Genomic DNA, 18,972 nt, shown 5'->3' with positions numbered 1-18,972 from the left:
TCTGGAGAGGTAACAAAACATTTTTCAAAGCTGCGTTAAAAAGCCCAGGCGACAACACAAAGCCTTGTGGAAGCCTGGAGTAAGTGTAACGCTTGCCTTCAAAAGTGAATGCAAAAACCTGTTGTAGATGTGGTGCCAATGGTAAACAAAAGAAAGCATTTGCAAGGTCAATACATGAGAAATACTTGTGTTCAGGGCCAACTTTAGACAGAGCACTGTAAGGATTAGGGACTGGAATGGTTTTAGTATTGACCGCTTTGTTGATGGCACGTAAATTGTGAACCATGCGGAATCTCCCAGTTTCCTTTTTCTCCACAGGTAGGATGGGAGTTTTCCACTCCGACGAACCTATTTCATAAAGCTTGTCTGCACCAAGTAATCCCCCAATTGTTTAGCGAATACCTTCCCTACCAGACGGCGAAGTAGGGTATTGCGGGATATAGATAGCATTTATGTCCGCCAAATCAAAAGATAAAGGTTTGACAGAAGAACAAAAACCTACATCAGTGGGACTCTGAGTCCACAGGGAGGGCGGCAAAGATGACAGCATTGCAAGAGTGGAGTCATGATCTTGCCTCTCTCTACCGTGAAAACGTGTTAGTGTTTGATGAGCCAATAGTGATGTACCTTGAGCATAAAATGAAATTCTGTACATGGAAAGAGAAGGGGAATAAACCACAGAAGGAATGGTAGACTGTTGCCAATCTGTAGCGGTAACAGCTGCGCCAACTGACATGGTAACGTGGAAATGATGACTCCTCATGTACCACGCAAGCTGATCTGGGGTCAATTTACACGTAAAAGCCGTGCCCTGTTGACCAACGTACAAATGTTCAAGAGCTATTTCCCAAGAAGCACCCTCCACCTCCTCCATGAAACTCCCTTCATATAGAAGATCACCGTCCCTGTCATAAAACAGGGTACAATGATAAGGATCTATAGGGGGAGTGTACGGATGAATAGTTTGGATCCAGGGAGTCCACTCTGAGTAAGTGCGCAAAGCCGTGGCAAAGCCGCCCACCTCACAATCCATTACTGCCCAATAGATGTCTGCCATGGGTTCACCAATAGAGGAGTCACCCGCTTCCTCAACGAACATCATGAAATCATCGTCAGCCGAACAGTCACTGCGCAAAAAGATCAAGAATCGAGAATATCCGGTTTTTGATTCTGTCGAGAATACGGACATTTCCGATGCATATCCGGAGTTTTTTTGATATGCCCCATATCTGGTCAAATACGGACCCAATATACTTCATGAAGACAGTATATTGTATTAGGATACTAACAGTATTTAGATTTTGTCATATATGTGTTCCGGAAATGTCTTCAGGGTGAAAACACCCAGAATCCCTAAATATCCGGTTTTTGATTCTGTCGAGAATACGGACATTTCCGATGCATATCCGGAGTTTTTTTGATATGCCCCATATCTGGTCAAATACGGACCCAATATTCTTCATGAAGACAGTATATTGTATTAGGATACTAACAGTATTTAGATTTTGTCATATATGTGTTCCGGAAATGTCCTCAGGGTGAAAATGCCAAGAATCCCTAAATATCTGTTTTTTGATTCTGTCGAGAATACGGACTTTTCTGATGCATATCCGGAGTTTTTTGATATGCCCCATATTTGGTCAAATACGGACCCAATATTCTTCATGAAGACAATATATTTTGATAGGATACTAACAGTATTTAGATTTTGTCATATATGTGTTCCGGAAATGTCCTCAGGGTGAAAACACCCAGAATCCCTAAATATCCGGTTTTTGATTCTGTCGAGAATACGGACTTTTCTGATGCATATCCGGAGTTTTTTGATATGCCCCATATCTGGTCAAATACGGACCCAATATTCTTCATGAAGACAATATATTTTGTTAGGATACTAACATTATTTCGATTTTGTCATATATGTGTTCCGGAAATGTCCTCAGGGTGAAAACACCCAGAATCCCTAAATATCCGGTTTTTGATTCTGTCGAGAATACGGACATTTCCGATGCATACCCGGAGTTTTTTTGATATGCCCCATATCTGGTCAAATACGGACCCAATATTCTTCATGAAGACAGTATATTGTATTAAGATACTAACAATATTTAGATTTTGTCATGTTTGTGTTCTGTTAATAATAATAATAATAATAATAATAATGATAATAATAATAATAATAACATAGGATTTTATATAGCACTTTATCATAGACACTCAAAGCACTTAACAGAATTAAGGCATTAGTATTTCACTCCACACTTAGTGGTGGTAAGCTACAATTGTAGCCACAGCTACTATGGAGCAGACTGACGGAAATGAGGCAGCCATAGTGCGCCATCGGCCCCTCCCACCACCACCAACACTCACTCACACACTACATTCATACTAGGCAATGTAGGTGAAGTGCCTTGCCAAAGAACACAATGACAGATAAGCGACCATTGTGGCCCCTGGAATTTTCAGTTATTTCAGTTTATTAATCCATGTTTCTGTTAAAGCAACAATGTTAAATGGTTGTGTGAATTGCTGTAAATAATCCTTAATGTTATTGAAGTCTGCATTTCAACTTCTACAGTTGAAGTACACAATAGATAAGGCTTCATTACAATTCAATCAATCAATCAATCAATCTTTATTTGTATAGCGCCAAATCATAACCAATGGTATCTCAAGGCACTTTACAGTAGAGCAGTCTTAAGGATGGACTCTTCATTTTATGGATACACACATATGCATATATACGTATATACACATACATATGTATCCCACACCCAACATGAATTCATCATGGCGGCAAGGAAAACCTTCTGTTAAGCAGCAGGAACCTTGTGTTCCTTGTGTTCAATTTATGCAATTGAAAGTCTGCATAAATTGCTCATCTGAGAAATATTCACATTAATTATTAATAGATGAAAATAAATTATTGTCCGGGTCATTTTGTTCATAGTCCACTTCATGCATATTGTGCTCAGTATATTCAAAATTGACCAGTTTTTCCTGTTGATCCTGTACACACGTTCCCAATGCATTAGTCTCCCCTAGTTTTGCATGTCTTCAGTCAATGACACATTTTCTGATCGGCTATATTACCACCCTTAACTTGCATTAGTGTGCCTTAAAATGTTATGGAGTTCTGAGTTATTAATGTTTTACTGCCTCATGTCTGGCCTATAGAGTTTTTTGATGTTTTACCCTTATCTCTGTCAGTTTGGGGCATTGCAAAAATTGTGAAACATTGGCAAAAATGCTTGAGAAAATTTTTTTTGATACTCTGTAATACACAAGTACATACAGTAAATGAGCAACAAGTTATATAATGAGACATATTGCTTGCGTCTGGGATTGGATCGGATATAGTTTTTTTAAAACTCACTGCAACTTATTTTTGGACTCTTCTTAAGCACATCAAAAAAACGAGCCTTTTCACCCGTAATGTTGGGCTAATACAGTTGTGAATGACTGGCTGTCAGATAGTAAAAAGGGAGTCTTTCATTTTGTTTCAATTTGTATTTGAACGTTTAAAACACAGTACATTTAAGATGCATTACAGAAACAACAAAAAAATAACAGACACAAAAGCAATTTATATATATGTACAGTATGTAAAGGTCGTTGGGGTCCCTTCTGCTGAACAACAATGACATGTCGGTTAAATACATCTTGCTAAAGGCAGTGTTACCAACACATTAACAGTTTCTTGCCTTGCAGTAGAAAAGGCGACTTTGAAAGTACAGCATGCACACTGGCTGGCAATTCTTTTCAGTGGAAGGAAAGATGCATATGACCATGGTACTTCATTAGTTTCCCAGACTGTGCAGTTGCTTTTTTGCCCAAAATGCCACACATCCCCATGCTCTTTGAACCATTTCACTTTTGCTACTGCATGTTCAACCTTTGTTAAACATTCATCCATCCACAAAAACACAAACACTTTCCATATATTTGATATCTCCCCCGGGCGCAATGGTGCATTAGGGTCGATCATGGGATCTCCTGTGACTCTATCAACACTCAACCATTTTGCAGTCACAAATGATGATGATCCTGACCTATAGCGACATGTTGAAAATACATCACCAGCTAAACTATATCTGTTGCTGTACATGTAGTTTAGAGACACTCTCTCAATTCTCTCAGTCTGATACATCACCTTAAACATTGAGAGCAGATCCAAATTGTCTGAAATTGACATTGTGCTTTATGGGCATCCTCAATCTGCACATCATTAATAACTCTGGAGCATAGTAATTGTGTTGCTGCAACAAAAACTCTCCACAAAGAGTAGTCCTCTTCTCCTATGACTCCTTTAAGGGCAAAGGTGGAATAGACACAAACCCAGAGTTTCCACTCTGCTGCAGTGAAACCATCAAAAGCTGCCTCAATCTTTGACGGTATACCAGAGTCAATGTTACTTGGAAGTTTCAACAAGTTTACCCTTTCCTGTATTGTGGCAAATCCTTCCTTGGAGATTGAACCTCTTTCTTTCCAAACTTGCATCACTCTTTTAGCTGTGCCCTCCAGCAAGTTATGCATTGGATCAATAACATGCATTCGAACAACATCAAAATATGGTAATTCTTGTAAACAGCTGTATCTGGCTCCATATTTACCCTCAATCTTGCTTTTGCTCGCTTTGTTTTTTGCCCTCTTAGCATCTCTGGCATATCTACAGTGGTCCGTGTTACTTCTAACAGGCCATGTATCATCAAACCCAGAGTAATCAACCTTATTGTCTTCAGTCCTTGGAAAGTTTTTTGGGCACTTACTGCAACCCATATTTGCCATATGGCCGAGAAAACCTCCAGTTTTCCTTGCAGCTGGAATGTCACTCGCTAAGGACAACAACGCTCCACGGACAAATTGCCCATCAATATCTAACCCCGCCCAAAGATGTTTTAAATCACTGACCAAAGGTTCCAAAAACCCATTGATGTGCTCCTTTGGCTCTTGGGGACCAGGTATAACACCAACAACTATAATATTGTCCTTCTTAAACCTTTCTTCCCTTGGAAGGTTCATCAATGCTAAGTACATTACACCAACAGAGTCGTTGACATATTTATAAGGCTGGAACCAGTCAACGTTGAGCATAAAAGCAAGATTCCCAACCTCTTGTAAAAATGGCTTGCCTTCATAAACCTGAAAATTCTTCCAGACCTGCCCATCAAAAATGTCAGCATATATTCCCTCCTTAACATTACGCTGCCTCCACTTTTCACAGGACTCTTTAAAGCCAGGCCTCTTTAACATATCACTAATAGATTTGATCAAACTACGATAACAGAATTTTCTTTTGGGGTAAAGAAACTCTTTTTCATCTTTCCCGATAACAGATTTCATTAGCACAGTGTCACATTTCTTACGAAATCTTTTTTGTGGATGTCTGGGAAATGATATATGGCAACATTTTGTTGACTTTTTCTGGATGACCTTCCCACTTGCATCATGTTTTAACATTACAGCTTCATCTAAGGTATATACAGAATGGCACTTTGGACATACAACGAATGTTGTAAAATCATTTCCATTTACAGATATAGCCTTCTTGAACATGTATAAAGTTGCAGGGAAATGTGCTGCAATATTTTGCAAAGCCGGCGTGAAAATAAATGTACTACTCAGTACATTAAACAGAATTCTGAAAATTTTTAAAATTGACTCAAATGCCCTGTCAGAGACTGTAAAGAATGACTTCCACTTTGCCAGTAGCAAAAGCAAGAATGTGATTATGACATGTGGTTCACAACCACCAGTTTCTTCAGGATTTTCTCTGTCTTCATTTTCACTCCAAACTTCTTGGTCCTCAGAAAACTAAAATGAGAAGACAGAAAACATTATGATCAGCAAAATGAAAATGAAAGGGGATTTTTTCAACAGGGATAGTTAACCAGGATTTGCTGTAGTTACATCTGCACCTTCGACAGCAAGACAAACAGAGGTAATCTATTAAGAAACAGTCAAAGATTTGCAACACTCTTATGGATTGGCTGTTATCATTCAAATGACTGATGAACAGTGTTAATGCACATTTAACAATTAATTTCATACCTGCTCATCTTCTGAGGAGTTTTCAGTGGAGCTACAAGGGGGGCTTCTGGTCACCTAGAGCACAAATCATTAAGACAATAACTGGATTAATAACTGGATTGTGGAATGTTTCACATTCTAACTATTTAGTAAAGGTCATTGTCACTCAAAACAATCTTAAAAATTCTATGAAACCAGGGAATAAGTAGCTTCTCTACAATAATGCTCATTACACATGCTTCTTCTGGTGTGTTTTTTATAGATGATTAGCTAAGCAAAACAAATCTATTTCGTAAGTTTAGCAACTAACAACTAACTTTCAGTTTATTTACCTGCTCATCTTGAGAAGATATTTCAGTTGAGCTAGAATGGAGGCTTCTGGTCATCTGGAGCACAAAAAACAAACTTTATTATTAACTGGATTGTGGGGTATTAATATCAAGTACATGTGCCTGGACCTTTTTTCCAGCATTTCTGTGTCAGTGTAGTTGTTCATCACCTCAGTTACCTTGTGCTGCTGTGGCTGCTGCTCATCTTCTGAGGATTCTTCAATCCGTTGAAATCTTCTCATTTTCTGGAGGTGAAAATATCAAGAAAAATGAGACTTAGAAATTAGGACCACACACACCAGGGTTTGGGTCAATTATAATTGTAATTGCGTAACTGATAAATAATTACAATTATGGCGTAAACATAACTGAAATTATACTTGAAAAAATGTGTTGCTGTTGTAATTGTAATTGGCATGAAAATGCAATAAAAACTTTGTCTTACACATATCAGATAACACTCACTGTTCTAGGCCAGCCTTGTCCCTGACTACAAAATACATGTGTGACCAAAAAGGTCTCCTTAACAAGGAATTTAACACTTACTCAAGCCTCACAATGGCCCCCTATGGTTTCACACATGCATGACCTAGCCCGGCCTGGGCTGCAATTGTTCAACTGGCATCCTTGTCTGCTCTACTTCCCAAAAGGTGGGTTAATCCCAACATGTTAATCAGGGTTGGTTGTTGCATTCTATAGGTGTCCATTCCTCGGTTACCATGGTGAATGATACCTTGTGAATCTTCACACCCATACAGGTAGAAGGTATTACAGTTTTTCAGCATGAATCATGGTCTGCCGTACCTCGTAAAGGGCAGTTATTTTTCCTTTTTTTTTTTTTTTACATGGATTGGCTGTTATGAGGATAATTTGTTATTTAAAAAATTAATAAATACAGGGCTATAGCCTTGATTTAAGCCTAACAAGATGAGAAACAAATTAGATGACGGACGATTGTTTCAGTGTATTTTACAGTTCATTTAAGACATGGTTAAGGCATTTAATAATTGAGAGCGTACTTGTAATTGACTTTCAGGGGGGAAAAAATAATCGGAATTTAATTGTAATTCAAATAAATGTTGGTCAATGTAATCATAATTGAATTGTAATTGAACATGGATGATTGAAGACGTAATTGTAACTGAAAATTTTAATTTACTCCAACCCCGACATACACAATCCTTCAGTTACCTGTTGCTGATGCTGTTGTTCATCCTCTGAGGACGACTCAACAAATCGTTTTGCAAAAGGTCTGCTCATATTCTAGAGGTCACAATACAAAGAAAATAATATTTAGTCATTGGCACGCAAATACAGTTTACTCATGCACATACAGTCATTATTGAATGTACACACGCATATTATTTAATTTAAATTATCATCTTTACACACTATTTAATATAAATACTGGAAAAGATAACTACCTCATGTTCACTTCATCATCCTTTCGCACTACTCACCACTGCAATATTATATATATATATATATATATATATATATATAATCTTGTTTTTTCTTGTAGATATTAGTCTTTAAATGACTTGTTTATTTTTAGTTGACTGTACTGTTAATATTATTGTTTACATTGTACAGAGAGAGCACAGTCTACCAAAGTCAAATTCCTTGTGTGCATTTCATGAATTTCCTTGTGATTAGCATCCTGATCCTTTCTGTAAATCATTCTGGATTAAGAGTGTTTTCTAAACACCTAAATTGTAAAAACGGGTTCTCAACTGGTCTCACCCTGGGACCCACTTTTTACCACTGTCATCAAATCACGACCCACTTTTTTTTTTTTTTTTTTAGAATTCAACCAATCAAATTTAGTTTTTCAAAAATAACTGTTGAAAACACATGTATAATCTCCAGGGTGAATCCCGTGAATCCATAAAAAGTCTTAAAAGGCATTAAATTAATGAATCTAAAAATAAGCCCTTTATTGTCAATAAAATGTCTTAAATCAATGTTTCAAAAGTGTTACATTTTAACATAAGTATACATTTATGATTGTAATTAGTCTCACATTTCAAAATAAATGGCAACATTATTATTTTTATTTTTTTTAAATAAAATTTCATCTTTGCACACACACACACACACAGAGAGAGAGAGAGAAAATCCTTCAGTTACCTGTTGCTGTTCATCTGATGACGACTCAACAAATCGTTTTGCAAAAGGTCTGCCCATATTCTAGAGGTCACAATACAAAGAAAGTATTATTTAGTCATGAGCACGCAAATAAAGTTTACTCATGCACATACAGTCATAATTAAAATTATCATCTACTATATCCTATTAATTATCTTAATTTTTCTTGTACATATTAGTCTTTAAATTACTTGTTCATTTTTAGTTGACTGTTATTATTAATGTTTAAACTGTACAGTGAAAGCACAGTCAACCGAATTACAACATATACGAAGTGCACTAAGTTTGATCATCTTACCATTTCTCGATGACGATAAAACGTTGACTTGGAGACGTATTCTTCACAAGTGGTCGCAAAACAGAAGCCCCAGGTTCTTTTCCTCCGTTGATCCATTCGTTTTCTCGGTGTTTCACAGAAACAGTATTAACAGTCTACGGTGGGTTGCTATGGAGAGCGTCACCTATACATTATCCCAGTAGATAAGCGTGACTTCAACCTGGAAGACCCACAATGCATTGCAGGTCTTTAACGGTCCAAAGTTTAAATGTGATTGGCCGTGTGTTCTACATCGGTGGCATTGATTGGCTTTTGAGATTACAAGCGCCAAATGTGAAAAAATACAGCCCGCGTATCGTCGGAATTGCATTCGCATTTTAAAAGCATGGATACCATGGAGGGAAATATGGGCCACAAGACAACAAAGAAGTGTTCTAGGCCTAGGACTCGGACTCGTTCCAGATCGAGGTCTCGGTCGAGGTCTGGGTCGTGTTCTCCTCCTAGCTTTTCACGACCGGGGAGGACTCCTCCGTCTGGCGGGGGAGAAACATTGTCTTTCCGGACGCCAAATGGAACACTGAATGGGACTTCGAACGGGACACCAGCACACTGACACTTGGGGTTGATAACCCGGAATGACATATGGAGGTAAATATATTTAGTTTGATTCCTTGCTTTATTGTCTGAAATGTGTTTTCGTCATGATGAGTATGTGTGTGTGGACGCTGTATCATTCTGCTATATTGTGTACCTACATGGCCGGTGTTGTAGTTTAAGTGCCGACCATTTTGACTGGCGACGAACTCTCGCTAGCGTGGCTTGTTGCTACAGCAACGCGTTGTGCGTTTCCAAACAAACGTGTGTATGTGTGTTAGTAAAAAAAAAAAAAACATATAACATGTCTATGCTATACAAACTACAACACATGGCTTTGGAAAACGTGTATAAAATGTAATTTTAGTGATTTTTTGTCATTACGTTAAGTAATAAAATAGTAATAACTTTCAGTTTTTAAGAGGAATTAACTTTTATTCTGAATGAAAGGGGAAATAAAGGTCCCCATGTAAACGTGGGCCAAAGTCCTTTCTGTCTCCATAGGGAAACACTGGAGGCAAATATGACTCTCAGTCCCATTGGTGTGTGAATGTGTGTGAATGAGCTGATATGTAAAGCGCCTAAGGACTACTTCAGTGTAGGGATAATGCGCTATATAAATCAAGTCCATTTACCATTTATCATCACATTATTGGTTTAGCAATGTAAAAAAAAAAAAAACTTTATCCACCAATGCCAACATACCAATAGGGTGTATTTTTATTATGGAATTATGTAAAACCAACAGTAAGCTTCACACTTAAAATGAACAGTTGTCCATTTTTTGTCGACATTATGAAGCAATGTATCATTCTGTCTTGTGACATGTTTGCCCCAGCCTACATCACAGTGGAATGTTAACTTTTTTTTCCCCCTCACATTTTTAGCGCAATCGTACAACTGCAGAAGAGTGTTCGACAACATAAATAATAAGTTTGATGACGTGATGGAGAGGCTGGAAAGAATCGAGGCTAATCCTACCTCATCCACCACCACACAAAAATCCCACCAGAGTTGATGGTATGTAGTTTTCTATCATCAATTATACTTATACTTCCATTGATTTCACCAATGGAGACTGGCCTATAATTTGCTCATTTTCAACTGTATTTATATCCCGACAGGCATTGGTCCGTCATACATATCGAAGCTCACAGACCTGCAATGGTAGTTCAGCCAGAGAACAAGTATGTTTTGTGTTTTGTCTCTTTTTTTCTGAATTGCCACTGTTTGTGAAAATTAGCTGAATTAATTAATAACCCCCCCCCCCCCCAACAGATTCCGTTCTAATCAAAATGAAAAGGTTACCCCAGGCTGTGATAGGGGCCATTAAAGATGCTGAGCCACACTGGGGCATAAGCCAAGTTAGAAGTAAGTCTGATCTAGTTAATCTGGGGACCTAATTGGCACTTGTCTGCTAATGTTCGAGTGATCACTATCCTTTTGAGATGCCTTAAAATAATACATTTAGAGTTCATGACATAGTATTTGTGTTTGTATTTTCATTCACTAGGAGCCTGCAACAGAGTTTTTGAGTCCTACAAGGCCAGCAACAAGCAGGACCTGAAGGGGACAAAGGAGGATATAAAGAGGAGGAAGACTCTTACGAGCAGGAGAGATCGAGTGAGTTATTGCTAGGGCTGTAGTCAACCAAGGAAATGGTTGGTCGACCAAGGCACATGTAGTGATTAGTCAACTTATATTTACTTTTTAATTGTATCTTACTCATTATTTTAAATTACAATTTTTTTTTGACATACATTTTTGATTAATTATAGATTTCTGTTTTATTAGTATGTATTTTGTTTCCTCACAGTACAACTTATATCTTCCTTTTAATTGTATCTTATTTTATTATTGATAAGTATTTATTTTGTTTCCTCACAGGAGTTAAAAACTAATATTTTCTGGGGGAAAAAAATATTTCTTAATTTCGGCTCATGTGTGTTTTACTTTCGTAAATTAAATTAAATTACAATGCGATGTCGATATTTTTGGATACAATGTTTGTCGATAGCACAGAGTCTGCCACGATACGATTCGATTTGATTCACAAGCCTGCGATCGATATGTGAAATCATATGCCCATCTCACACAATCATTTACATGTATATCAACTCCCAAAAAACAACTGAAATATGATTTGACCATTTTATTCTAAAATCTTTCAGGTATGGGGGCAGGGCGTCCGCCGGTACATACATAGACTGTAGAAAATACATATATAGGTGAAATGCTCACCTTCGTGGGCGTGTCTGTTTACATGTCAATCACAGCAGAGAGCTTCTTGGAGGCACGGCATTTTCAGCTCAGTGCTGCGTTAAATTCGTCATCAAAGTAGGAACGCATCATCAAATTGGAGCGAGGTGTTTGGGCTCGCCCTGCAGTAAGAAAAGAGCAAATCACCCTCTAACTAAGGATTGAGGGAATCCATGAAAAAATGTTGAGTGTTAGACTTTGAATTGTGTGTAAAAAGTATCTAGTAGTTTTATTTAAATTACTACGGTGCAATACGTTTTTAATATTACAAAAATATGGCAGTTGATCACTGTAACAAACTGTAACCAGATCGGGAAAAAGTGTCACTGGCATTATTATTAATTATATTATCATTTTAACATTGACATGTTAATGATAGCACACTGTATAAAAAACTAAGTATAAAAAATGAATTTTAAGGGGCATATGAAACAAAAATAACATGGTTTTCTTGTTTTGATTTGGTTTTAAAAATGGAATAACCAAGAACGAAGGGTACACGGATAATAATGCTACATACTGTATATGGTTTTGATTTAAAAAAAAATCTTCTTTAATATTGAATAAATATCTGAAGTAGACTTCCAGACACTTGTTATTCAGTAGTCCTGTTTATCTACATGAACAGATGCTGTTTGTTGTGGGGAGTATAAATCAACCCATTTACAAGCACGGACCGAATACTGAAAGTATCAGATCTCAGTTTGCGTGTCTGTGCACTCACGTGCGTATTTTCACTCTATGCAGAGTTGTCACTGCCAATCTCCTTTACGAATCTAAGTTAATTAAACCCTATCTTTTGTAGATTTTGACTATTTTGTACTTCTGTGAGAACGGAAGGATATAGAATTAGATGTTCTCTGACTACTCAGGGAGAAAGGGTGACATATACAACATGTTTTGTTGATTGCTTTGAAAGTCTAACCTCTTCCAATCTGTCACACAGCTCTTCAAGAAACGTGTCAAAGTGGGGCAGAGGATCCTTTCTCCAGAGGACTGGGTGTATCTCTGTGGGGGCCGATGCCAACTTCATCAGCGACGAGGACAGTGACGAGGACAAAACTAGTTACAAATTTGCCTCACCAAAGTGGCGAGCAGCACGGCTCTCAGGAATAATGAAAACCTGCCAGAAAGCACTGGACAGTAATAGAAAAAAGGGCTATCGAGCCAAGATCCAATCGCACACGTAAAGACACTGGACACTTTCAAAAAGCCCCCCCCCACTTCAGATCAAAAATCTATCTATCTGCATGTGAGTGAGGAGGAAGAAGACTGAGATGGAGATGTTTAACACTTTTATTGTTTCTGTGTGGTGTAGTGTGTGTGTGTTTTTTCTTCTTTTCTTTTCTTACTTTGTTCTAGAGACCTATTTAAACTGTTCCTATCTCTTTCTAATTTATTTTTTTGATAGAATAAAAGTTATGTGGCACTAAGTGATTTTTGTTTTTAGTATTTATCTTGATAGTCTCTATCTTCAAAGTAGATCAGCCATTTATGATGAGACAATTGGTGTAGAGAGAAAAAGGATCAAGTGAACCAAGTATAGTTAGGGACACTGCACTTAACTGTCCTGGGTATGGTGAGTCACCCTATGGGCCATGAATTGTATACTGAATTATGCAGACTGCTGAAATAATTTGTTGGACTTCAGATATGACCAGGGAGAGTATCGGTGCAATATTCGGAATCAAAAATACTAGTGGTGTTCGGACTTCGGATATGACCGGGGAGAGTATCGGTGCAGTATTCGGAATCAAAATACTAGTGGTGTTCGGACTTCGGATATGACCGGGGAGAGTATCGGTGCAGTATTCGGAATCAAAATACTAGTGGTGTTCGGACTTCGGATATGACCGGGGAGAGTATCCGGGAAGAATTGAACTCCGGGATATGGCAAGTATAAAAGTGTTCCCATATCCGGAGTTTGACATGCTCTGAACATGACATCGACTTCAACCTGCTGTTCGTGAGAGTATTCCAGGTGGATATCACCGTATTTGACTCATATCTTGGAATATTCGGGGTTCGATTCTTGGGCTTTTTGCGCAGTGAGTTGAAACGGTATCCATTTGGGAACAGAAGAATAATTCCATCTGGAGTACACTGAATCATGGGAGCAACTTTGATTAAGAGATTGCGGCCAAGTAAATCAATAGGACAGTTAGGTGCATAGACAAACTGATGTTGGAGGGTCTGTCCAGCGATCATAGTCACGGTAGGCGTGGTGAACAGCAATGCAATTGGAGTCCCAGAGAAGCCAGTAAGTGATATAGATTCACGAGACAAGTGAACGCCAGGAGGCAGGTGCGTTAAAGAAGAATGTCTAGCACCCGTATCAACCATCATTTGAAGTTCAATCCCGTTCACCATCACCGGTAGACGTGGGTTTGCCAGACCCCTGTCTTGGTGGCTCTTTGGGCCCCGTCACTGTCCTCTTTGTGTGAAGTTCCCCCAAGTTGGAGGAGCTTGTCCGGCATTGGGAACCACATGGACCTCTGGAGCCCCTTGAAGTTGGTTTTGTGGCTGAAACCATTGGCCTCCACCTGCTGCAGACCGAGGTGGGTTCTGGTTGGACCTGCAAGCTCTGGCGTAATGACCAGGCCTACCACAGCTGTAGCACAACTCACCCCGGGCGAACCCCCCTTCCCCGCCCTCCCTGACCACACACGTCCCCTGCCAAAGCGGCCTTGTTGTCTGTGTGGAAAACGTGGTCCAGAATTGGATTACAGATTCACCACATATGTATATGGTTGGGGGGAGTTGTTGAGGAGGCAAGAAGGGTGCTTGGGGAGCCTGTATGGAAGTCTGTGCCTCCTGCACATGTTTTTTTCCCTGTATAGCTTTCTGTTGGGCCTCTTGTAATTGCATTTTTAATAATTTCAATTCAAGATCCTTAGTTTGATCATTCTCTTTCTTTTGCTCCATCTGATGTTGCTGCATGTGGCTACAGAAGTGAGCATCCCAGCGGGGCTGGGAAGCATCATGTAAATCAGGGTTCGAAAGGATCGCTGTCTTTACTTTGTCAGGTGGCATTGCTGATAACAGCTGTTCTATAGGAATGTGTATGTAATTGTGAAGAACCTGGATCACTTCCTGTAGTTTGAAGGAAGTCATTTCTGGAGCTGGTTAGAAATTCCATAGGTGACTCCCCCTCTTTTATAGTATAATGCATAGTCTGCAATCTACCTGGTGGTACTGGAAATCTGTCATGTGTATTCATTGGTTGATTTTGAGGGAAATTGGTGAACCCGCACCGACCAGATATCTCGGTATAACCAGCCGTGGTTAAACTATGTCCAAGAATACTTAGCACATCTGCGGTGGTAAGCATTAACCCTGCAGTGGCTTGGCCAAGGGCCTGCATCCACGGCGCGCCTCCTCCGGAGATGGGAGGTTATTCGCAATGCATTTCATATCCGTCAGTGTGAATGGTTTGTAAGTAACAGCTGTACCACTAGCATTGGCGATGAGTGGAAACTGTAAATTTGTTCTGGATGAATGACTTTGACCTTGATCACGATTTCTAGGCCTAAGATAATATCCATGTGTAGAAGTGGATTGTGGAAGCACTCTTTGTAGTTCTGAAGCAAGTCGCTGGGCTCCAGTAGATAATGTTCGATCAGTTAATTCTCCTGTTATCTCATTAGGCTGTTGTCCATCAATCTCAGATTCAAACAAATCATCAGACTCATAGTGCACTACACTTTCCTCTGAGTGTTGGGATCATTGGAATGCACGTGAAGTGAAGAATATTCTGGTTGATGTGGATCGCCCCTTTGGTAACCATGTGATCGATTATGTCTCTCTCTCTCTTGTTTTATCCGTACAGGCTCCAGTACCTCCTGAGTAAGCTTAACCCAAGCCTGACCTAATCCTGCACCAGGTTCATGGAATGGGTTATTTGGATTTCTGATTGTCAGATCTGCATGTCGAAGTCCCCCGTATATCTCCCCATTGACAGTTAAGAACCCACTGTTGATCTGTAATTGTGGCATTTGAACTGTCAAAGGAGGGGTGTGAGTGTTTGCAGGTTCTCATTTCACACTTAAAATCGTTAATTACTTAGCCATTTTTTCAACCGTTTCCACCATTCAAACTTTGAAATGTTTCAAAAATTCAACTCTTCAACGTCACTCATCCTTTTCACCACCAATCCTTCTCTTGTGTGTAGTTTGCAGGTTATCATTTCACACTTACAAACAAAATTGTTAACTGCTCTGCTGCCTTTTTAATGAATTTCCCACAATTCAAACTTTGCCATGTTCAACGTTTGTTCACTTTCAGCTCATACTGGGATTTTAAACATACTACTGTGTGAACTGGACTTCTAACTGGTTTAAACTGGTTTTTGTCCTTCAAACTGGGATTTTACACATACTGCTGTGTAAATTGGACTTCCAACTGGTAATACTGGTTTTTCCCATCAAACTGGGATTTTAACACAAAATACTGGTATAAACTGGACTTCTAACTGGTTTAAGTGTTTTTTTCCTTTCATACTGGAATTTTAACACATAATACTGTATAAACTGGACTTCTAACTGGTTTAACTGGTTTTTGCTTCCATACTGGGATTTTAACACATAATACTGTATAAACTGGACTTCTAACTGGTTTAACTGGTTTTCCTTCCATACTGGGATTTTAACACATATACTGTATAAACTGGACTTCTAGCTGGTTTAACTGGTTTTTTCCTTTCATACTGGGATTTTAACACATACTACTGTTTTAAACTGGGCTTCTAACTGGTTTAAGTGTTTTTTCCTTTCATACTGGAATTTTAACACAAAACACTGGTATAAACTGGACTTCTAACTGGTTTAACTGGTTTTTCCTTCCATACTAGGATTTTAACACATAATACTGTATAAACTGGACTTCTAACTGGTTTAACTGGTTTTTCCTTCCATACTGGGATTTTAAACACATACTACTGTTTAAAACTGGGCTTCTAACTGTTTAATGTGTTTTTTCCTTTCATACTAGGAGTTTAACTCATAATACTGGTTTTAAACTGGACTTCTAACTGATTATTAAACTGGTTTCCCATTACATACTGAGAATTTTAAACACATATACTGGTTTAAACTGGAACTTCTAACTGATTTAACTGGTTTCCCCCATTACATACTGAGATTTTAAACACATATACTGGTAGAAACTGGACTTCTAACTGGTTTAAAACTAGGTTTTTTCCTTCCATACTGGGATTTTAACACATAATAACTGGTAATAAACTTAAATGGTTAAATGGAATGGTAAATGGACTTGATTTATATAGCGCTTTATCACCACATTCACACACCAATGGGACAGGACTGCCATGCAAGGCGCTAGTCGACCACTGGGAGCAACTTAGGGTTCAGTGTCTTGCCCAAGGACACTTCGACACATAGTCAGGTACTGGGCTCGAGCCCCCAACCTCTCGATCAGAAGACGACCCACTACCACCTGAGCCAACGGTCGCCCCAGGTTAATGGTTTTGCTAAGGCAGTGCGACGCGGGCCAGCACATGCATCCTCACTTGCAGTTTCTTCAGAAATGCAAATATTCTAGTCATAGTTATTATTATTCTTGCTGTCTAGCTCTAACTACTCCCGCAGTCGGCAACCGAAACCAACAAGTTTGGTCTCAAACTGTTATACTGGTATATTCTGGACACTCTGCTATCGCATTAGCGTTGTTCTAACTCTTCAACTTTTCAAACTATTTACATTTCAAATGTTTGTTTTCCCATCCACATTGTAGAACTTCTGTTAGAACCTTGTTTTAACTGACGTCATCACACCGATGATGTCATCATTGTTCCATGATAATAAAATGCAGCGATTACAATAGTGAGGCCTGCTCGACGTCATCAGTGTTCCCAAAAAAGTTAATAATAAAGTACAGCGATTACAATAGCGAGGCCTGCTCGGCTTCATCAGTGTTCCAAAAAAAGTTAAATAGTTCAAAAAGTTGAAAAGTGAGTAGAACGACGGAAGAAGAAGAAAAAAAAAAATAGGACGAAATATGATGCTGCTTGGCATCATCAGTGTTCCCAAAACAGTTAAAAAATAAAGTACAGCAATTACATTACTGAGTCTGCTCGGCATCCTCAGTATTCCAATTATGTTCTAACTGGTGATGCTAATGCTAATGCTAATACTATTGCTAATGCTAGGCTAATGCTAATCTAAAGCAGCGGCCAGCACCTGCATCCTCACTTGCATTTTCTTCAGGGAATGTGGTCTAGTTCTATTTGATGTGGCATTCTTTATTCTATTTGTGGAATTGATCACATTCTTTTCAGACATTTGGAGGATGTGGTGTTTTCATGTGGCTGTGGAATCCGATGGCTGCAGCTTTGGCAACAGAGAGGAGAGGCAGCTTTGAACAGTCAACAGTTATTCTGCACTGATGGCTACGAGAAGATACTGTTGCAGGATATGAATGTCAGCAATTGTGGTGAGAAATATTGGGGCCAATGGCCTGTAAGTTCTTAATAGTGATAATTATCAGACTATCTTTTGTTGGGTTTACATAAAAATTAAACACAAATTATGCAGTTTTTTGTGGAGTTCTTTTTTGCAGCTTTTCAAAACCACAAGATTAATTCATACTTTCTAATTAACATTTGGATTAATGAATAATTACAACAAGCATTGGATTTTGTGTGGATTACAGAATGTGTCAGATTTTAAATCAACAATGTTCATTAGAACAAAACTTAACCAAAGTTCAGAGCTCCTTTATTCATTCCTGATTTAGAGCTTAGAGTTTTCTTTCAAGCATCATAAGACAATCTAACGTATGCCCGTATTCACAAAGCTTCTCAGAGTCCCATTAGAGAGCTCCTAACTTAGCCTAAAATTTCCTAACAAGGAATCTTAGCTTAACAGTGATTCAGGAAATTTCTGAGAGCAACTCTGAGCAAGACGGGACAGAAACTTCTATCTTACTAAGGAGGTGTGGTTGACCCTGTTGCTGGGTATGATGCGGTCTTCGAAAAGCTGTGATTGGTTGTTAGAGACAAGGAAAAAAGCGCTCCCAATCACGGCACAAAGGAAGAGGCAGACCTGGGAGGTCATTGCCCTACTAATCAATGTCGTTCTCTCTACAGTGCGCACAAGTGACGAGTGTGAGAAATGCTGTTACAAGGGCGCAAACAAATTGTGCAACAATACAAGGCTACGAAAGCACTGTAATGGTCTGACTGAGCACTCTGCTATTGCGTTACGTTGTGTGGGAAAAGTAAGAATCAGAATCGTTTCATTAAAAACAATACAAGGAAATGTGACTTGGTGGATGGTGCGAAAAAAAACAGAAACCAACCAGAAACACTATAATAAT

The 18,972-nt window shown here is 38.8% G+C and overlaps 1 protein-coding gene across 2 annotated transcripts in view; it reads left to right on the top strand.

Moving 5' to 3' along the window:
* Positions 1-18,972, top strand: part of LOC114464460 (NT-3 growth factor receptor-like) — a 114,335-nt gene that overhangs the window by 29,342 nt on the left and 66,021 nt on the right. For both annotated transcript variants that reach the window (XM_028448678.1, XM_028448677.1), the window contains exon 5: positions 17,933-18,087. In XM_028448678.1, the coding sequence (XP_028304479.1) occupies positions 17,933-18,087 (155 nt within the window). The remainder of the gene's footprint in view (positions 1-17,932; positions 18,088-18,972) is intronic.

Source organism: Gouania willdenowi, chromosome 6 (assembly GCF_900634775.1).
Source record: "Gouania willdenowi chromosome 6, fGouWil2.1, whole genome shotgun sequence".
Lineage (NCBI taxonomy): Eukaryota > Metazoa > Chordata > Actinopteri > Blenniiformes > Gobiesocidae > Gouania > Gouania willdenowi.
This window is presented reverse-complemented; position numbering and strand designations above follow the sequence as displayed.